The 23,082-nt window shown below is 39.6% G+C and overlaps 1 protein-coding gene and 1 long non-coding RNA gene across 9 annotated transcripts in view; one reads left to right on the top strand and one right to left on the bottom strand.

Moving 5' to 3' along the window:
• nrl (neural retina leucine zipper) lies at positions 1 to 9,856 on the bottom strand. 2 transcript variants are annotated; one of them, XM_058072292.1, is made up of 5 exons: positions 9,708 to 9,856; positions 6,434 to 7,219; positions 6,066 to 6,356; positions 4,282 to 4,497; positions 1 to 1,471 (listed from the first exon to the last, which is right to left on the bottom strand). In XM_058072292.1, the coding sequence occupies exons 2-5, from the start codon at positions 7,040 to 7,042 to the stop codon at positions 1,313 to 1,315; spliced, it is 1,275 nt and encodes a 424-aa protein (XP_057928275.1). In that variant the 5' UTR covers positions 7,043 to 7,219; positions 9,708 to 9,856; the 3' UTR covers positions 1 to 1,312. The 2 variants fall into 2 exon arrangements, with proteins under 2 accessions (XP_057928275.1, XP_057928276.1); XM_058072293.1 differs by having other exon boundaries at positions 6,075 to 6,356.
• LOC131129120 (uncharacterized) overlaps positions 2,077 to 23,082 on the top strand; it is a 38,859-nt gene continuing 17,853 nt past the window's right edge. Inside the window, exon 1 of one of the 7 annotated variants that reach the window (XR_009129757.1) lies at positions 2,077 to 2,352. This is a non-coding gene — a long non-coding RNA (uncharacterized LOC131129120). The remainder of the gene's footprint in view (positions 2,353 to 23,082) is intronic. The other 6 variants (XR_009129759.1, XR_009129754.1, XR_009129753.1 and 3 more) reach the window with 6 other exon arrangements.

The following is a 23,082-nucleotide window of genomic DNA, read 5'->3' as shown; positions in this document are numbered from 1 at the left end:
TCTGTCAAGTTTATTTCATGTGAAACCACACTACAGTAGGAGCGGGAACCCTTCCTAATGGCCATCATTATTATTTTGTTTTTGTAATATTCATTTTAAATACTACAAAAAAAATCTTAATTTGGGTCAGCTTGTCCTGTAAGAAAGTCAAATGCACACTAATGGGATAAAATTGAATGAATTAGAGTGAGTACAGAGTTAAACAAAGAATAAATACTGAATAAATAAATGAATAAATACACCCAAAACAAAATAAATAGCTCTAATGCATAAACCCTGGCAACGCCTTCATGGGACAATTAAGAGTGGTGTCGCCATGAATTGATTGTCTCCCTGCAATATTACTTATGATAATGATGATGATGATGTAGCCCACAGCAGTGCCACATTCAGGCTTTCGGAATAGCTTAGAAGTGGACTCCAGCACACACAGCACACTCTGCTGTGATGGGGTTCCCCTCGTCTTTATAGTACAGCACACCTCAAATAGCAGTTCTTTGTATGTTCAAACCCACAAGCAAACAGCAGAATTCAAAGGTGCCATTTCCAGCTAGCACAAAATAGATCTTTTTTTTTTGTTGCATAAAAACAAGCACAATTGACCCACTATTCATGGAAGATTGGCCATCATCCTTGTACATTCTTCAATGTGCTGTGATTCATCTTACAAAAGAAATAACAAGTCCTGGTGAGCTGTGAACACTTTGGTAGGCAACTGTGAAATATTAGCTGGTGAACAACAGCTTGGATGCTGTGGATATACAGTATATATATATATATATATATATATATATATATATATATATATATATATATATATACACTGTATATATGTCGTCCAAACCACTGCACTACTCACATCTCTGCAGCTTTTAGCAGCCTTCTGTACAGTATTTAAAAAAATAATAACTACATTTTCCAGCCTCAGTCTTTGGAAACTCTATTATTATTACTGCATTGATTAATTGCTCAGCAGTGTTAAGACAAAATAAAACCATTTCACTTACCACTATATGGACAAAAGCGTTCTGGAGTGAATTTCTTTATCCAGGAGAATGATGGGGAACAGTCATGTTGGAAGAATTGTCTCAAATGTTTTGCTAATGTGCATAATTACAATATTACAATCTAGCCGAACCACTGATTGGTTAAGTGTTGCGTCCCAAGACTTTTGCTCATATAATGTATACCCCCCCCCCCCTTTCGAGCAAGTGCAACGATCATTCACAGTGTAGTCCAAAAAGCAGCCTAGAGCTGAGTTCAACCCAACTGAAATCAACAGTCCATTTTGCTCTCATCGTGTGTTTTCCACTCAAAGGAAGAAGTCGGATGGCGGTGTAGGCGGGCTGCCGCCACGGCCTGTCGGGGCCTCGCCGGCGCCGTGGTTGTTATTGAGGAGCTTCTCGTACCGGGCCTTGTAAGCGTCTCGCTCCCTCAGCACCCGAGTCAGCTCACACTGTAGCTGTTCCAACTGAGGAAGTGAAAGAAAAAGTTATACAAAGGTGAGGTTTCAATAATGTAAGAGTAATATGTGTTTATGAGCACCACAGTCTATCACATGTCTCATTTGCTCCACTTTTGAGAGAAGTTGCTTGTTTTTATGACGTCATGAACAGAAAACACCCTTCTTCAGGCTTCGCTACACATCTGAAAATGCAGCCAGGAGCGCTGCTGACTAACCATCAGTTAGAAAGGTAAGACAAAATAAAAAAAAAAATATGGATGCGGGAGCTGTAAGTTTGTTGATTATGTTTTTCTACAGCAAATAATTTCGCTAATTCACTAGCTGTCAAAATGTAGCTCACATAGCTATGCTAGTGTTGATAAAAAGCACATATATCCAAATATCGATATCATCAATAGCAGGATAGTATTGGATCAAAATTAGTATGATAAGTGATATGTTTAATTTCTTCTCTATGTTTATGCTCATAAATATTAGTGTGTTTTTGTTGTGTTGTTCAAATATATTGTTTTATTGTTTATTGTTATTGTTTATTGTTTCCATTAGACTAATAAAAACACATCAATAGGTGACCTTTGACCTCTTAAATCCTACACCATGTCAAAATGGTCCTCCTTTTCACTTCCAATACTTGTTGCATTTATTTCTTCGTCAATATTGTTTTTGATATTTGATTGCTATGAAAGATGTTGCTCTAAAACTCTCCTCGTAAACATCCTATTGTTCTAAATAATAGAATAAATAAGTAATAAATATAATATAAATAATAATGTGTGTCCACGATCACAGGCGAGAAACGGAAGTCTGTGTCGTGTCAATGTAAAACAATGGCTTAGCCCGAAGCTTCAGTCTTATGAAACAAAGTTCTGAACAGAAAAACAGCAAAGGTAAGACAAAATTTGTATGCATCGCTTCGTAATATGACTGTTTTGATTCATGTCCAGTGGGTTTTAAGTGTAGGAGGAATGCATTTTGCACCGTTCGGAACAGCTAACGTTAGCTTTCATGCTAGGTCGTATTAGTCGCAGTTAGGATTTATGGTATTATTAATGACTGTTCCCTTCGATATTGAAATACTTTGTCTGAATCGTCTTCTGTTTTTGTGTAGTTGTTTTTGCTGAGCTTTTAGGTAAGAGTTGCGTTTTAGTGAATTGCATCAAATTGCAGGGTTGTCCAAAGTCCGGCTCGCAGGCTATTCCTGCTTGTGGGTTTTTTTTTCTTGGTGCACAAATTGACAAAGAAGTATGAAATAAATGACATGAAAAGAAAACCAAAAGGGAGAATGTTTAAATACTCCAGGATATCTCATTACTGTATTTACTTAGTCATCTATTGCAATGTGCCACTGTACAATTGCACACTCGTGTGCTGTGGGAAATTATGCAATTTATCTTAACTGGTTTTAATTATTCACTTACCACAAATAATGTATCTTTGATCATCTATCTATCTATCCTAGCGACATATGGTGGCAGGCAGAACTAGAGCTGGCCAATACATCGATATTTAAAAACATATCGATATTTCTTTTAAGCACGATATCAAAAACAAGCATATTGTTATCGATATATTGATATATCGAGCATATCAATATAGACTGGATTTTATGGAAGGTCTCATGTTTCAAGATGGCACAGCTGGCGCCGCCCGAGTGCCAAGCCAGTTAATGCAGCTCTGTGTCTTCTGCTGCATTTTTAGTGTTTAATAGTTTTTTGTGCTATGCCGACCCCTTAAGCATGTGTGCAGCTATGGATGTTCATCTTGTTATGTTTGTAGTTTGCTTTTTGCTCCATTGTTTCCACCTGGGAGCACCCTTTTGCTACGCATAGTGATCGTAGATCCCTGTGGCGATGTGAAAGAGGGGAGGCTGCAGGGAGTGAACAGCAAAAAAGACGATATTAGGGTTGCTGGACATAGCCGGTATCAACCATGTTTACCGTCTGTCGTCATGGGGAACGTGAGATGGAAGCGCTCACAGAGACTACCAGAGAGACTACCGTGAGCTGAGTGTGATTGCACTGAAGATTGAACAGTATATTTAATATTTATGTATTATATTTAATATTTATTTTAAACTAATATACTATTTTAGTTCAGCGGCTATAGTTCTACAAGATTATTTACATTTAACATTTTATTGTCTGCATGTAAAACTATAATTATGGCAATAAAATGTATTTTGTTCATATTTGTAGATGTAGGTTGAAGGGATTAATTGGGTTTAATTAATTTTCTATGGCAAAAATTGCTTCGGTATTCGTGCATTTCAGTTTTTGTCTGACCTTTTGGGACAAATTAATAACCAAGCTACTACATATATGGCCATTTGGTTGGAAATTGTTTAAAAAAAGCACCTCTGTTCAGGACTAGGATAGGGTTTATCATTTTCACACCCTCATTAAAACCTCCTCCCAAAACAAACTAATCGTATTGGAACAGCAGCAATGTACACACAAATCGATGATTAATCAGTCATCCAATTAATCAACAACTAGTTTGGTATTCAATTTATATTTTTTTCATTTAAACATAGAAATATCATCTGATTTCAGCCTCTCAAATTCAAACATATCTATATTTCTTTAAAAACCTGTGTGTTTTAGGCAAAACAAGACATTCACTCACATCAGCTTAGACTTGAAAACAGTGGAAAACAGTGATCAAAGTGTTTGGCAACCAAACCAAACACTGTTTGTGTTTGGTTCATCTAGTTAATTGGCTAAAAACATAAATGTAAATAATTCCATCCTTAAAACACATTATTATAACCCCACTCAAATTCTGTTGGAGCCTAGGTATGGGCACCATGTATCTACCTGTTGCGTGAGCACGTGCTTCTCCGATTCTAGGGCATGGCGATGCTGCAAGCGCTTGTAGCGGCAGGATTGGGCATAGCCGCGGTTCTTGAGGGTGCGTCGCTTCTGCTTTAGGCGCACCACCTCATCTTTGCTGACACCCCGCAGGTGGCGGTTGAGCTCACGGACCGACAGGCTCACCAGCTGCTCGTCGGAGAAACGCTCGTTCACGCCACACTGCGAACAGATGGAGAATATGTTGTTTATTCAGTGCTACACATGCTAGTGATGATTGCCACTGCATATATTTATACTATGGCGAGTGTTATCGTGGCTTGTCGGAGGAAACATTTCAGCAGCACATGGACATAATCTGTCACATAATCGGACTAAGTGTGGGTGACAGTTATCAGGATTATGCAAGGCAATAATAGCAGATATTATTATAAGCTTGCACTGCGCTCCACATAGAGCTCTCAAAGATCCACCCAGACATCTCCATCAACAAGTACTCTGAAATGTAATACCTGAATGCTGTGTGCACACAATAGAGCGCATTCTGTGAATGGCAGTATTTTATTTTGCATGATTAACTTCAACCAATAAGTCCACGACTTCATATCAGGCTTTCATTTCCAATTTATCCACACATAATTTACTGCATTGCTCTGCCTAAATTGATTTTTAAAGGGTCTCCTAATGCACAACTGACTTTTTTTATGATCTTCTAACAGTAATATATCCCCAGAGCCTGTTTATGAGCAGCAAACATAACAAAAATCTATCATCTTCCTGACTTGTTTGCTCTTTTGAGAGAAGAGGCACTGAAGTGGAGAGATAGCTTTGTAAAAAAAAAAAAATCAAGCTTGATTATGAGGAGTGCAACGAAATATTGTTCTGGCAAAGTAATGTGATGTTTAACCTTACAATGTGATTATAGATGTGCTCTTGCAGCATAGTTGGATCAGGTCTTATTAGTATGTAATGAGTGTCTCACAATAATACGACCCACGGGCGGCACGAAAGATAGGGATGTCCCCAATCTGATATTAATATCTGTCTGATATCAGCCAAAAAATTATATTTTCCTACATCTAAAATCTACAATATTAATATTCCAATACAATCAGTTTATTCCAGACTTTACTCCAGTATTTATTTGCAATGCAGACACCATGTGATCACCTCACTAGTACTAGTAATAGGAAACAAGGGAAAAATGACCAAATGGCAGCACCCTTCACCAATGTCTGAAAAAGATGTCACAGCCGACTGCAACACCAGCCATATGCAACAAGTCCCTGGCGGTGGCACATAACTGGGGAAGGTCAACACAAACAGCATGAGGATCTTCACAAGATCAGAGACGTGACAAACAAATCTCCTGCCCCCACCCCAAACAACCACATCGTCTGAACCATACATCTTAAAAAAAAGAGTCTTTTTTTATACCTAATGTTGCTGACTTTTGTTCACTTTTGAGCAGTATCACTTGATCAAGCATTTTCTAACATTCCACAAAATAAGTAAGTAAGTAAAATTGGATGTATGGATTACATTGTTAAGAAAGAAATCACACAACGTACTACCACGTCATTCACGCGTCGACTACTGAGCGCACTAAATTCCCCACAGCACTGATTGGCCAAGCAATGTAATGTGAGAAAACCCCTGATACTGACTGACTCATCGAAACCGTTAAGAACCACTGCAATAGCATCACCACACCACATATCGTGCAATATGACACATCAGACGTTCAGGGACAAAAATAGTCCTGTTTGAGACTATTAACAGCTTAATACCTGACTGACTTGTGGATGATGATGATGGTGATGGCCGCCATGCATGGGGTGGAGAAGGTGATGCTGATGATGGTGGTGATGCTGGTGGGGGACGAGGCGGCCCTGAGGGCTTAGGGGTTGTGGATAGGGAGCAGAGGTGGCAGTGCCGTTAGGCAGCGAGGGTGTGTTTGAGGATAGAAAGACGAGTGGGCGGTGGCACATGTCTGTCCCCTTGGCGCAGGACACGTCGGCGCCGCTGTCGCTTCCCGAGTCTCCCAGGTTGCTGCTTGAACTCTGAGAAAGACCTGGAAACTGAGCGGATGGAGGAATGGAAGCTAGAGATGGCGTATGACAGAAGATTAATGATGGACTAGAGAAACAAGAAGTACCTGTGAGGTGACTGCAGCGGCAGCCGTGTTCAGCAAAGCCTCCACGGCGTCCTCACAGCCTATGAAACCATTGACTGGCGCCCTCTCTCTGTCGCCATTCCCACCCAGCGTGCCGAGCAGTGTAGCGGGCCCCGTGACTTCCCCTCCAAACTGTTGCTGCAGCGCAGCAAACCAGATGAGATCCTCCAGTGAGGCCGGGGTGGCGCCCTGAGCCCCGCTGTGCGCCGGGCTTACATCTGCGTTCCCCTGAGAGCCGGAGCTGACACCTGACGTGAAGCTGTTGGAGATGGACAGCGGGAAGGAGATGGAGGAGGAGGATGAAGACAGGGAGGATGAGCCCGAAGGCGGAGGGTGGGCGTCGCTTAGCGTCGGCGAGGGCGGCAGTGAGTTGTAAGGGCTGGAGCTCAAACTGGAGTCCTGTGGAGGTTGGCTGGCGTACGGCGAGCTGGAGGGGTCATGGGGCAAGCCAGATTTGGGGAACACGCACTGAGTGGAGTGCGGAGGCGTGTCGGGTTTCACTTCGAACTTGAGGAGATCAAAGTCGTTGAGGTACTCCATGGCCAATGGGCTCGGGGGGAGGGAGGCAATGGGGAGGGAAGGTGAGGACATGGTGTCTTCTGCTGCTGCTTCCACAGGCTTTCTGCTACTGTCAGGAATGCTGGGAAATCCAACTCAGAGCCTCAGAGCGGCTCATAGACAGCAGCAGGGGGGATGACAGGGTTGACTGCAGAGCTTCCTCTTTTTTAAAGTCGGCTTCCTTCTGTCCTTGGCTTTGTCTTTCTAGTCCTGGAAGAAAGACGCAAGGCAGAGAATGGCATTAAATGTTTGACCTGGTCAAGATCGAGATACACTCCTCCTCAGGGCTCGACAATAACAATGTACCGATGGCCCGGGGCAAGTTAAAACAAAATTCGGGCAAGTAAATCCAATCATTAATATTCCCGTCGGGCAAGTGCACTTTAGCATGCCGTACTGCCAAGAGTTTTTTTTAAAGCGGTTCTTGTTGGGTGTTGGTAAAACACGGACTGCGTAATTCCGATGGTAATTTGCAAACCAATCCTTGCAAATCTTGAAATGGACCAATCAGAATCGTTTATTTAGACCGCGGTCCGTAATCCACAATCCGCGTTTTACCCACACCCGTTCTTGTTCGCGATCAACCAATCAGCGATCGTTTTACTAGGAAAACATCTATCATGGCGTCCCTGCCAACATCGTCTAATTCTTCAACAACTTCTGAAGGAAAACACCAAAAAGTGATGAACCAGTGCCTCCTAAACAAGTATTTTATTAGCGGCAGCAAATCAAATGATGGCACAGGTGAGTGAATCACATTGCTGTGACAATTTGAAGTGGTCACAATGAAACACCACCCATTAGATCCAATACCAAGTGCTGATTTTGCACAAGCTGCAAAATCTAGCGCTTCCATTTCTCTGTGTATTTTTCTCACCTTTGCTTCACAAATTATTGTTTGACGATTGAGCATTTTTTTTCAGGATTAAAAACACTTTACTAGTACACAAATGTGTCTATTCAATAATGTTTAATTGTGGTGCACAACTTATAAATATCACTGCTTACTACGACTACGATGTGTAAGGTAGCATGTCTGAAAATTTGTGGAGATGTATGTTAAATACATCTCCACAACTTTTTAGACATTCCTCCAAATACAATGCATCAGTACTATTATTTGATGAATTATCAGCATATATTGATATATGATATCATTATGGCACTTTTCATTTTACATGGGGCAAGTTCGGGCAAGTAGTTCTCACCTTAAGGATTCCCCATGGGCAAGTAATTTTTGTTTTTAACGTAGAGCCCTGCTCCTGCATGGGCCTGCTTTTGGCAATAGAGGAGGCCTTCATTGTCTTTGCTGTACAACAGTGAAAAGCGCTTAGTTTTTGCTAGTATTGATGATATAACACTATCATCAACAGCCGAAACTCATTAAAACTTGTGCATTACTCAAGAAAATATGACATATATTCCACCCCGGAATAATAATAACAGTAATAATAATAAAAAAAAAATTCTGGCCAAGTTTTGCACAAGTAGCTTTTAAAATGATGGACTTATTGAAAATTGTAATAAATCCAACAAGCAGGATGTACGTTAGTGAATTCTGGACATATGATAATAAACTAATACAAAATAATACACATACAAAAAGTTTATTGGCTTGGCTAATTCTGGCATATTGAATGACAGAAATGTTTATCAATATGCACTGGCTCTGTACGTAAATTAATTATCTAAAAAAAATATTGAAGAGTGGTGAAAGCATATGACTCCATCTAGGTCAATCCACTTAGTCAGGAGTTAGATGCTCATTTACTGTATTCGTTTGTAAAGTTTTTACCACGTATATGTCTGATTGACTTAGAATTTCTCAGATGAACGCGCTCCACACAACACCCACGGCATGGAATTTGGGATACAGCTTTAGAGAACTGAGAAGCACGTGTGTAAAAAACATGGCCGCCATCAAGCATGACGTATTTGCAGAGGCACAGGTGGGATTTGTCAACTCATTGTCCATTTGTGTAATGATTATATAACTTTGACGATATCTGGTAGTATGTCCGCCACAACATTTTTACCACAACCCTTTGGGGGCGCCCCCAATGTCCTTTATAGTTATCCAGCCATCCATTTTCTATACCGCTTATCCTCACTAGATTATAGTCGCAAAAAATTATTATGAAAGATATGTCGACATGCAAGAACTCTGAGAGGGCTTAATCATTTTTGACACAAAGATTCACAAGTCTCAGAGGCCAAATCCAATTACTGTTAGACTAATCCAGAGTACATACTTTCAACAGGAACCCAACCACACTTTTAGAGGTGAAAACTATTTAATTAGCAAAATTATGCTAAATACATATCTCCTCAATTGGGGGTTACAAGTAAATGGAAAAATATGCAATGAAAACAACAAAGTTATATTTTTGTATGTTTTATAAGACAAGTTCTTACCTGTCAGCCAATCTAGAATGTTTCAGCAGCGTAGGGGGAAAGTTATTCCAGTGCTAATTACAGGCCTTCAGATAAAATTGTTGTGATAAAAAAGAACATGTAATTAAAAAAAAACACCTTTGACTTGTGGCTCTGCAGTACACCTCATTAGTTTGACCCCCTACGGCTGGACAGGGAAGGAAAGCAAACAAGTGATGTGATGCACGGAGGGCTTGGTCTGGGTCTGGACCAGAACTACCATGACATACACACACGCAGGCAAAAAAAAAAAGTATGAACTTACCGTCAGTCATAGAGATGAAGGATGAGCGGTTGTCAACATCACACAGACACACACACACACACAAATAATGGACGCACTGACTGTGTGACTGACAGAGGAGTGTGTGAGTGTCGATATGTCACTGAGTGCCACTGCCCCCTTTCTTTCTTTCCCCACTGCTGCAAATCCCTGTTTGCAACAATCCACCCCCCCAACCCCCTTAACTCCACCACGCATGTCCCCTCACATGGTTTGCTGGCATGCGTCCCCCCCACACTGTTTTTCTCACTCCCTCTGTCTAGCTCTCAACACACACTCACAAATACACACACACAGTTTGCATCTACACCTTTATTGTATGTCCTTTACATGTTATTCATTACATGTTACATACAGTCACTTTTTTGCCGTCCCCCATGGGTTGTGGTCATAATGCTTTGAAAGACATGCCAGTGTCTAAAATGCGGCCTGGAGACCACCTCTTGTACATCTTCAAAGTAATGAAGTAATGTACAAAGTATATCAAAGTAGCAACCAGCATCCTTCAATTTTTGCAGCCCTGTATGGAAGAACACACACTTTCATTACATGTTACAGTATGTACATGTGGACCCAGGGGCGCTGTATGGGGGGGCAAGTGAGGACAATTCAGGGCCTCACGAAAATAGGTAGATATAAAAAAATGGGGGGCAGAATTTCTGCGTGGCACACCTCATGTCTGTTCCATATAACATACATATCTTTGGAGTATGTTTCAGTAAAAGGGTAAAAAAACAAAACTTGCATCAGTGTCCAAATATATATGGACCTAACTGTACGTCACCCCCACAGAGGAAGAAGCGGCTATTTGGTTGAAGGAGCAGGAAGATGGAAGAAAATTATTATCTCTAGTCAGCCTGTCTAAGTTTAGGGTTTATAAATGCATATAGATGGGCAACTGTTATTTAGTCCAGTATTGCACAACCTTTTTTGTGAAAAAAAGTTGAGAGCCTTTTTTCCATGAGTACCTCTTCACTCATATATATATATATATATATATATATATATATATATATATATATATATATATATATATATATATATATATATATATATATATATATATATATATATATATATATATATATCTCTTCCTGCTCCTTCAACCAAATAGCCGCTTCTTCCTCTGTGGGGGTGACGTACAGTTAGGTCCATATATATTTGGACACTGATGCAAGTTTTGTTTTTTTACCCTTTTACTGAAACATACTCCAAAGATATGTATATGTATGTATATATATATATATATATAGATCATTCTCCTAAAGTAGAATGTGACTTTGGCGCAGTTGTGCCACAGGTTATTGTCTCCCTGGGGAAACTAGTTGTAGCACACACGTTCCATTTTATTGCGGGCTTAATATGAAATAACTGACAAGATTTACTTATCATCTTGAAAATTAAATGTTTCCACATACCCCCTGCAATTTGCGTACTTGTACCCCTAGTGCAGTGGTTTTCAATGTTTTCACACACCCCGATTGAAATACTATTGAGAAAGTGATTTTTATTTATCTGTACTGTACAGACTGAAGTCCAAATTGAAACCAGTGAAATGCAACACAATGGAGAGCAGTGAAGCATACAAGCATATTCAATAGTCACATTGCATGCCGAGTATGACAAAGTCATACATGTTGGCAGGTCTGCACTAATATTGAAATCCTCCCTGCCTCTCACAACCCCCCGATAGTTCACCAGACTAACTTTTTTCACGAGGAACACAGTGCCCTCTAACTTAAAATATCAGGAATACAAGCAGAAAAAATAGGGGCGCACACCGAAATTGACTTCAAAGTAAATGTTCATATTTCCTCTCATTTTCACTGTAGTCTGATAAATACTATTACTACTAATAGAGCCTTCTTTCTAAACACATCGGCCCGTTTTTCTTCTTTGCCTCCTTTCATCCTCATTTGGAATTACTGTGGGTTGGCAAACTACTTCAGTTGCTCATTAATGTGAGCTACTGGACTGAAGTTTGGAGCACAAGTTTGTCAGAAACAGAAAATATGGGCAGATTAACTGGTAAGGTTGCTAATTTACAATTGTAATATATTTCTTATAGAAATCTGTCCTGCTTAGACAGGAAAGTATAAAAGAGTGTAAACTGAGTGTCCAGGTTTATGATGGGGCAGCTGTATCCATCTAACTTCTAGCACTATTAAAGCTACTTTGACAAAAGGAAAGGAGAGATGAGCTGTTTGTACTATATTATGTGACTGCCAACATTTACATTGTGCTTTACTTACAAAGCACATCTCCTCTCAAACACTTTGCTAATTTTATTTCTGCTGTTTTGCGCTTGTTTGGCATCAAATACAGGTATAATTTCTGGATTGAAGATTTATAAAAATGCTTACAGTTTAATCAAATATTCTTTAGTCACAGAGCAGAGAGAGCAAGGTTGTTAAGTGACAATTAAAAAATTAATAAAATTAATAAAAATATACGTTTGGACATTCCCGGGCTGCACGGTGGACGAGCATGTTAGCATGTTGGCCACACAGTCAGGAGATTGGGAAGATCTGGGGTCCAATCCAATTTTCTCCGGGTACTCCAGTTTCCAAAAACATGCCACCAAAGCGACACAATGAGAGCCAGGTAAAATGTGTAAACAAACATGGAAACATTTTATCGAATGCGATTTAAGGACACAATGCAATAGGCTTAGACTGTTGCAAGCTGTAGTCAATTGAATACACATTTTACAGACTATTTTTCATTACGATAGTAAGAGTCTCTTGTAGATGAAAAATGTACTTGAAATGTCTCATATAGTTGTCTCAAAATGTGACCAATTAGTCGCAGTCTGGAGCCTGTCCACACAGGGACCCACTGAGAGGCACGGCCCTGGTGGTACACTTACCCCTGGCTGGGAATTACTGATGCAGTCTGTCAAACCCAGGAAAATACATTTGGTTCCTATGCACAATATGAATTTTTAAAGTAAAAAAGAGACCAGTTGGTTGTTCATTATTAAGTGACATGTCTTATTTTCTCTTGTGGACACAACATTACAGCATAACAACTCCTTTGCCTCAGTGGAAAATGAGGATGAGGATGTGTCACTATCTGTCACTAATGGTTCATATAATGGATTTGTGTTTTTTATGCAATTTGTTTTTTGCTTCATGATACCCGGTGTCTCAGATGGCTCTACAGTCTATGTTACTATCATTTGTAAAATATTAATAACAGAATAAAAATATAACATACAGTTAGTAAGTCATTTATCTAACATACTACTCTCAGGTAGCATAAAAAATACATTTTCATTTAATAATGAAATCGTAATATTTTTTTTTTCTGATCATAGAGTCAAGTTTGTCTTTATCTATGGTTGCATCTTTCCTTGCCTGTAAAACATAGTTGAGGCGTCATAGGGTAGATTTTGGGGATCTCCGCAAAGCGGTTTGTTTTCGTTCTCTCAAATTAGCCCACCCCCCTATTTTGCCCACACGGTCCTGCCTCTTGCGGTTAGTCTCAAAATCTGTCAATTAATTCTGTGTTGGGTTTTTTTTTTCCTCGAGCCATCTAAGTCGGCAAGGCAGAGAAATGCATAACAAGCATTTCTCAGCACTCCTTAAAAGCTAAACTTGTTAATCTCTTGTGTGTCTTCATGGTGTCTCGTTAAGGAGTCAGTGAGTAAACAGTGCCTTTTATAAATCTGATTTGTACAGCAAACACACTGACATGCTGACTCATGAAAAAATGAAGCTCCTGTCGAGCTGTTTTTGTGAATTTCCTTGGAATTTCCCTTAAGATTTACCAAGCAAGCAATTAAATGCAAGTGTTAGCCTTTCAAAAGACAACACTATATTTATTTCTTTTAACACTTGCACCAGTTTTGACTGCCTTTTTTAGTTTCTCCCCCCTTGTCCTGTGTTTTAACCTCTTTATCTCACAATCGTTTGAGTTTCCGGAGGAAAGCTTAGCAGCAATACCAACACGGCCTCCAGCGAGGGTGAGGGACAAAGAGTCTGAGGCACACAGAGGAACTTACCTCATAGTCCATGTCCAACACACCATCAATCCTCCTGCATTTGCAAACACAGTTAGTCTATAAGTCCATCCTAAACTATTTTGTTAAATAAATGTAGGCGAGGGGATGCTTTTCGTGCCTCAGCTTAGCACGTTATGTTGCAGTAGCTTGTATCACTTTAACAGAATCCAAAGCCCTTAAGACCTTTGACAAGTACAATTAAGCATGTCGTTTAACATTTTTATATATCAACAAATATTGAAAAACGTTTACCAACCATTTCCTGGTTGTGAAGGCTTCATTAGTGTGCAGCAATCTTGGAATCCAAATGTCTTGGTTCTATAAATGTTAGGATTGGGAACTCTGACAGTGTGACACATGTATTAATTTTGGTGATTGTAAATGTCATCAATTACAATGTAGTAATATCTCACTACATTGAGGAGCAGTTGCGTTACTGAGTTGTAACGACACAAACAGTTCCATGTGAGGGCAAATGGGTGCTAAATCAAATCTATGTGACGGTCCAAATTTATTGTTAGTAGGCCGCCAGCAATAACTGAATGAATGGTTAACACTAGAGTAGACATTGGCCGGAATGAGATTCTGATGGAATGATAACCTTGGGCATGTGATTATTCGCCACTGAGATGTTGTTCAGTGGAGACTAAACAGTTTATACCACTTATCCTCCACTGTCTTGTTCCAAATCACATCTCCACATTTGGTGACCCTGGACATGAGTAACATGTCAACCGACAAAGGGGACCACAGCGTAGCCGTGCCGCCGGTGCTATCTATATCTGACTTTTGGCAACACAGCACACACCTGTGGTTTCAGCAGAGTAAAGCCCAGTTCCGGCTGTGAAGAATAACACAGTGCATGACAAAGCATTTCAGCGTAGTGGCAGGGCTGGACCTCCATTTTTTTTTCATACCGCAGAAATTTTGTGGTATGGAAAGTGTGACTTTTTTATACCGTGGTATACCTTGAAAACGATAACCGACCCATGCCTACACTGGATTCATAACAGAATTTTACATTTTTGTGCAATTATCATGACCATATTGCAATTACTACATGCAAGAAATTATTGGACACTTGAACCAAACTCCCTTTAGTTTTCTTACCACTAAAGCTTCTACATGCGTGTGTATGTGTGTGTGTGCCACATGTGTGTAGAGAGTGAAGGAGACAGCTCGTCAGTGCGAGGGTGGGAGGCGGCCCCTTGTGAGGTGAGACGTGTAAGCTTGATGCTTGTAGTCGCGTTAGCCCGGATTAGGACATGTATCTGTGGGATCAGGCCGAGTTAGTTGAGACCCTGCGGACCACCACCTCTCCACTTTGCCCCAATGGTCACCACCACCGGGGTCTATCCTCATAGAACTGTTACTCCCTCATTATAGTTACTTGTATTTATTTGTATTGAGGATAATGTCTCTTATAAGGACACAGATCCTGTCCACAGTGGAAGCTCCTGTTTCATGACCCCGCTTGACCTTTAGAGCCACTCAGCGGATAAAGGATGAAGGCTATCAAAGCTTTTAACAAGGTGACAGAGGGGTCAATGACGGGGGGATAGCCATTTTTAAAGGGACAACTTGTATTTGCGGCTCATGTCCTCAAGGACCAAAGCACAATGTGTGAGCTAATGCTTCTCCTTCTGAAACGCTTCACAAAATGTGTCATTATTGTGACACATAACATTTTTTTTCGACAAATACACCAAATGGTGATGTTGTTAAAGGACCTGAAATCTCTCTACAAATACACCCTCTGTACCTGTAGGGTATTTATCTGAATCACCTTGAAATTTGGTACACATCTTTAGGGGACTGACTAGCATGTGTGTGTAAAATTTGAACAAAATCGGTTGAAAAACAATGGCCGCCATCAAACAAAACAACTTTTCGGGAGCAAGGACACAACTGAGCAGCTGATTGTCCATAAGTCATTAATCATGTGTCTAATCATTGTAAAATTTTTAGGATACCTGCATTATAAATATGTACACTAGCATGTCTTCCATAGCACATCACAGCACATAGGAGCGCCATAAATGTCATTTACACGTTAAAAAAATTACCACAAAAAACATTTTTCTGCTGCTGGTTAAAGTTTGAGTTCGAGGGAATTTCTATTTATTTGATTGAGTAATGTTTATTTGGAAATTGAATGGAAAATATTTGGAAATTAATTGAAGTGGCCAAAGACTACAAGACAGGTATGAGTGTCCATTACATTTGCTTTAATAACCCAATACTGAATATTTGAATTTTTTATTTTAAAATAATAATGAAATAAAAATAAAATAATAAAATTAAATAACTGTACAAAATGTTTCTATTAACTTTTCCACCAACCTACTTTTCCAAAAATTTAAATTGTATTCATTGTTATGTTTCTCATAATATTCAGTGCGAGTGTGAATGGTTGTTTGTCTATATGTGCCCTGTGATTGGCTGGCGACCAGTCCAGGGTGTACCCTGCCTCTCGCCCGAAGACAGCTGGGATAGGCTCCAGCACCCCCACGGCCCTCGTGAGGATAAGCGGTAGAAAATGAATGGCTGAATAAATAATATTCAGACTTTTATGAGTAAAGTGTTTTTTATCAACTTTAAAACTTTAAAATTACTTTATTTTTCTGCATTATATTCCAACATTATTCTTCTAAAATTAGTTTTTCTTATCAGATTACATCTGATTTTTGTTGTTTTTTGTCTTGTCTTCTTTTTGTCTTCTTTCCCTTATCTGTGCATTACAACACTAGAAAACAAGTTAATTTCAGCTAGCTTACAATGCTGTCATTGGTTTACACCTATTTCGATTACGAATCCTTGTACAAAAAAAAAAATCAAAATCAAAACTAACAATGTTGCATCATTTCACATACTACATGCTGTGATCTTGCATTAACAGGTACTGGTGAGATAACATGTAATTGTTGCAGTATCTTGCCATGTTTTGTCAAGGTCCTTGTGTAAATTTGTATTAACATATCCAACACTTAATGTCCCGGTCAATAACATGTTTTTTATTGTCTTTCCACCCTTGATGGTACCTGACACAAACACACCACTTGTTTATGTTTGTGTGCGTTGGTGTCCACATGTGGGGTCTTATTGTGAGTGGACTTATCAGGCTAGTCATGGGATTAACGCTGATTCTCCCCCTGAAACTAGTGTCAGATTAACAGATACCCGTGTCTTCATAAACTGTCTGTAATGAAGACATAAGCTGTGAGGAGCCCCCGGCTATTACCTCACTCCTGCCCCCTCCCAGAGCCTTCGAACATCGAGCCGGGCCTCGGATCAATGCCCCCACTTATTGCCATCGAACCGCTTCTGTTCACACGCTGACATCTTGGTGCGTGTCGGACCTCCTGTGAGTCAGTCAATAAAAAAGTAAGAGGGACATTTATAAAGTTCTCTAAAGTTATATTTATCTGAATGTCGCCTCTTAAAAACAATTGCAATATGAATTTGTTTGTGGATGACAACAGCAAGATTTAATCTGACGTGAAATGATCAACTTTTCATTTCAGCTGCATGGATGCAACAATATCACGGAATGTACCCAATTCATTTATCATTATATGAATATGTCATTGCTAGTGTATATCTTATATTATACAATGTTTATCTCATTCTTTTATTCCTGTATTCATTATGTTTGTCTATTTTTCCATCCCTTTTCTTTCATCACTGCATAACACATTCTTTATTCTTTTTTCCTCATTAGAAAATGGTGTTAAACACAGGAAGTGAACAAACTATTCGTAATTGCTTACACATGGGTGAAAAGGGTTCTGCTTCTTCCTACTACTTTTCAGACACGTTGTTGTATTTTAATGTAATATGTTAAGCATGTCCGAAACCAATAAAACCATGATCAGTCACCAGTGTCAAAAAGGGCATCTGCAGCCATGTTGAGTCTGGTATAGGCTTAGAGCGTAGACGCTGACACGTACAAACAAATGTCTTTAATCTGAAGGTAAGGAAAAAACACACAGATGAACAGAGGTGGAAAATCAGGGGGTGGCGGCAGACAGACCCAAACTGTAGAGGCGGATGAGGAGGAGGAAGAGAGGGATGATGAGGGGATTAAGGTGGTCGATACTTTGGCTCCTCTCCCAGACTGAGAGATGACACTAAATCTGTTAATTCATTCCCCCTGTTGCACCCTCCTCCTCTCCCCCTTCCTGCTCCTCTCCCTCATCCTCACACAGATTTGAAACATATCTGACAAATGTGAGCACAAGCCTCACATTTCAGAATCATTTTTTATCATATCTTTTCCAGGGACAACAGCACTATATAGAAAGTAACTTTGGATATACAGTCATCCCTCGCTACATTGCGGTTTGAACATTGTGCCCTCACACTCTCGCAGTTAAAAAAATACAGCCTATTATTAGTAGAAAAATGCAGATCAAAGCAAATTGTATGTGCCTAAATGAATCATTTTTATGCATAAAAATGGTTACATGACGTATTCATTCATTCAATTATTTTCTATGCCACCTTTTCTACCCCACTTTGGGAACCACGGGTGCAAGTCATTGTTCTGTGTGACAAGCAGTACACGTGATCGCTAGAACAGGCATTTATTGCATTACCTCACAATGGTGTGGTATCATTTATCACAATTCCATAAGTCCAAATTATTATTAAATTATTTAATCCTTTAGTCATCTCCGTTTCACAACAATTGGTCATACATTTGTTTGCTTCATGTATTCAACATGTATTATTTACCAAATCCAAAGTAACATAAATGCATAATCATGATGGTTTGTAGATCCAGTAATACTTTAACGTTCCGTCCAGTCTTATTGTTCCTGTTCCAAGTTTCTGAGATTGCAGTTGCTTTGAAGGGTTCAATCAATTAACTTACCTGTAGACTGGCTGCAGACTGGCTGCAGAGGTACACCAAATACTGTATTTAGACACTGTTTCGTCATCACTGTGCAGTGAACTCACTTACCTGTATACTTTACTTTTGTGAGGTACTGCATCCATCTACTGTATATGAAATGTAATGACATCATCCTGCATCCATATCGGTCAAGGCGGGCCCCTGTCTTCCATTACGGAAGATGGTTCCCATGACGACCTGACAGAGCAGCCCACGTATGACCTTTTGTAGACAAATGGCGGTAACCACATTAAAATAGTCTGCATCTTATCACAGTCTGTTTTCTTGAGTCATGCCGCCACCGTGGCACGATTTTTCTCCTGTGTTTACACAGACACGGGCACCCCCTCGTGGTCGGATAACTGCAATTCCACAACAGGATATTTGATATTTGGTATATGTAATCAGCATTACATCAGGTCGTGCGCAATGGCAATCTCCCTGAATTTGTGTGTAGGGGTAGCACGGGGGTTGTGCAAATGGCAAGCATGGTTAAAAAAAAAAAGAAATATAAAAGCTCACATCCATTTATTTTCTCCTCCTTCCATTCTCTACCCACACATGTTCTGCATCCAGCCAGATCCTGTTTTCCCTGCGCCCTCATGCGATCATGTTGCCTGGTAACGGCCTAAAGAATGATGAGGAAAAGGGAGGATGTGTTTGGGCGCCTCCTGTGCGATGATGATGATGATGGTGGCGGTGGTGGTGGCCTTCGCATAAAGACAACTCAATTGATGAATGAGGGACATCCTCTTTAAAAAAAAAAGTATGACATGACACCGATCCAAAGCGGAGAGGGTTTAAAAGTTCACACACAGTCTTTGTGTTTGTAAAATTTCACTACATTGTTTTTAAACTTGTTACAGGGCCAATAGAACACAAACTCTAATCTCACCATATATATCCACATTTGTGTTGCTTGAAGAGAAAGACCGTTAAATTGGACTATACTGATGAATACAGTACAAACACATGGGTACAAAACATTGTATATCCTCATTTTATTCAGGCGTTTATTTCAGAAGAGGTCTTCATCTGTACAAATTGCTGTGTGTGGATAGAGTTAAACACGCTGTTTAAGTTGATTGACTGATTTGTTTAGACCTTATAGTAGAGACGGTCAATATCAGCTTTCTTACCAATATTGCCTAGGAAATCATTACCGATATAACCTGCAATTCTTCTCTCAAATGTATTTGCACTTCTTGCATGGCTGTGAGACCACGCTGATGTGTATTTTTTTTTTTTTAATTTCCCTGGAGTTGGCGATTGGCGTTTGCTCCCATGCAGATTTCTTTTAACTGCTTTATATAGTATTTTTAAAAATGGTTATTTGTGGTTAGCGCGCAGACCTCACAGCTAGGAGGATGAGGGTTCGATTCCAAATTGTCCATAGGTATGAATGTGAGTGTGAATGGTTTGTCTATATGTGCCCTGTGATTGGCTGGCGACCGGTCCAGGGTGTACCCCGCCTCTCGCCCGAAGACAGCTGGGATAGGCTCCAGCACCCCCGTGACCCTCGTGAGGAAAGCGATAGAAAATGAATGAATGGTTTGATGGCACTATCTTCTGAGGAGCTATGACTGCAGTTATGACTCCAGCAGAGGGGGCTGTCTCACAATTCAATTCATACAACATCAGCAGCGGAAGGTGCATTGACAAGATGTTATGTTGTGTAAATGCATGTCCGTCTTGTTTGAACAATGCTGTGTGCTGTATGACTGTAAAAACTTTATTTAAAATATATTTAATAACTATGAGAGGCAGGTTGAGAATAAAAAAAATTGGCGGTTTTAGAGGGTTTTTTTGGCTTTTAATGGGTGCATCAATTATTTGCGTTTTTGCCATTGGAAGGTAACCCATGTGAATGGCAGGGATCTACTATATACAGGTAATACTGTAATGCACTGTACTGATGTCATGGTTTAGTATTGATAGCCCAATTTCAATTATCCGGCCACTTATCCTTACCAGGGTCTCAGGGGTATGCTGGAACCTATCCCACCTGCCTTCGGGTGAGAGGCGGGGTACATCCTGGACTGGTCGCCAGCCAATCACAGGGCACATATAGACAATCATTTCCACTCACATTCATACCTATGGACAATTTGGACAGTTCTTCCTGGCCTACCCAGGTCTGTAGTCTATGCTCACCGCTCACCCACAGTGTGGCCCCATACCAAATATCAATACTGCTTATTATATTTTAGTTTTAGTTTTTAGTACAAAGTAGTAAGTACTGCAATGCTTTAGTACTGCACAAAGTGCCCATCAAATACACTTTCACCCAAAATGATTCAAGTCATCATTGTAAATTCTTTTCACTTGCAAAGTTTATGAAATTGCAGTACATCGTTATTTTGATAGCTCAACACATCTCATACACTATTACAATTTTTTGTTTTTAAATTCGGCATCTATTTGTACAAAATAAATACAATTTACAATAAGGTTTGAACACTTGCATGTGTACCCTGAATTATTTAATTGGTGTTTTATTTTTTATTTTTAACATGGTAGTTACATTTTTGACATCTAATTATTTTGTCTTCACTTCTGGTATTGTGATGTATCATCAGATTTACCCCCAATATACTGTTTATTGATGTCGCAGTATTATAATATTAATAGTATTGTTGGCAAACTATTGCGATATTATTGGAGGAGGCCACTGTTTGAGGAACTACAGTAACGTGTCCATCTAAAAATCCTATTTTGCATTTAAACTTTGTGTGTGTGTGTGTGTGTGTGTGTCTGGCTTTGATCTCTTTTTCTTTGCCAAACTGCACTGGAACTGCATCCAACTTGTTTCTGACTCATTACAGCAGAAATGGAGAAAAGGTCAGGGCACGGTTGCTAATGACAACGCGTAAGGCTGCTGTTCTACTCTAACAGTGTGTGTGTGTGTGTGTGTGTGGCCACCAGCTGCCTCTATTTGTAAGGATTAGACGCCCCCTGCTGTTTTTTCTTTTCTTTTCTTTCTTTTTTTTTTTTTTTTACATTATTTGGCTTGTGGATAGAAATACGGTTGCCATGCCAACACATGAGGGGCATTTCTCCTGAGTATATTTAGCATCCACCTGTGAGGGTGAAAATCAAAGCAGCCGCTTGTAAGTCATTAACGCCTCCAATGGATGTTTACCACCTTTTAAAAATGATAGTGGACTAATTAGAGGTAGATAATGTGGCAATTTGCTACTTTGAAGCTGCCATTTACAGCTGTAGTGTTTTAGGCGTGCTAATGGGAGTCAGGAATGACTCTGCGGGTAAATACTGTAGGTGGAGGTGTTTGTGTAACGTTAAGGAAAAGCACTGGTAATGGTTTAATTCAGCTTGAACATGTGCACTAGTTACACTAGAGCACATCACATAATAAAAAGCACAATGGTCATGCAGTACTTACCAAAACACATCAAGGAAGTGAAGACTGCATCAATTCATAAATGGATGTGCTGGTAGAAAAAATGGTTGGGTTGGAAGAGAAAGTTGATGTTTTAAAAAAAGCAAATTGACAAAAAGTATCGCATTGTATTGCAACTGATGAGTAGGATTGAAGATTTGGAACAGAAAACATGTATGAACAATATGATTGTGACTGGGTTCCCCATTACATGCAGATGAATTGTTTTGCTTATATGACCTGAATTTGATTTCTTCATGGCATTGTGAACACTACAATCCTGACTCAAGATTCATGTGTGTGTAGTTTTAATTGTCTTTATTTTAATCATTTGGTTAAGAAAACATAGACTACATTAGCACAAAATGTAAGTTGCCACTAACAAGCCAAGGAGAGCACAAATTGAGGCAAACTTCCATAAACATATGCAGAAGCATGTGAAGTCGTGATTTTGTGCATGACACTTTGCACTGACATTGACATTGGTTTTGGTAATGTGAACAACATAAAAGATGGGATTTTAACAAAAAATTCCAATCCTACTCATCAGTCGCCACATAATGCGATACTTTTTGTCATTTTGCTTTTTTAAAGCATCCACTTTTTCTCTTCCAACCCAACCATTTTTTCTTCCAGCACATATGTGTATGAATTAATGCAGTCTTCACTTCCTTGATGTGTTTTGTTAAGTACTGCATGCCATCATGCTGTTTATTATTCACATTTCCTCACGTGTCATTTAGCATAATTAGTATCATTATTACTTTCAGAGACGACCTGCTTCCTGGCACTATTTCACATACTCTTCCTTTGCATTTGGTGCGACAGAAGCCCTTTTTCTTCTTTTGTTGGTTGACAATAGCTTTGAAGTCTGGACATTTGTGCCTGTCTTTTTCCTGACGAGTTAGTTCCCGACAAAATTCAAACCAGTGATCTGTAATTATGGTCGGGAATGATCAGGGGTGCCCAAACCTTTTCATACCACTGTATTTCACGTGATGTAGATTCACCACCTTAACTTTATTTTTCTGGGTTAAATAATGGTGAACTTGAA

This window comes from Doryrhamphus excisus, chromosome 5 (genome assembly GCF_030265055.1).
Source record: "Doryrhamphus excisus isolate RoL2022-K1 chromosome 5, RoL_Dexc_1.0, whole genome shotgun sequence".
In the NCBI taxonomy this organism is placed as follows: domain Eukaryota; kingdom Metazoa; phylum Chordata; class Actinopteri; order Syngnathiformes; family Syngnathidae; genus Doryrhamphus; species Doryrhamphus excisus.
Note: the sequence above shows the minus strand (reverse complement) of the source record. Positions and strands in the feature narration are given on the sequence as shown.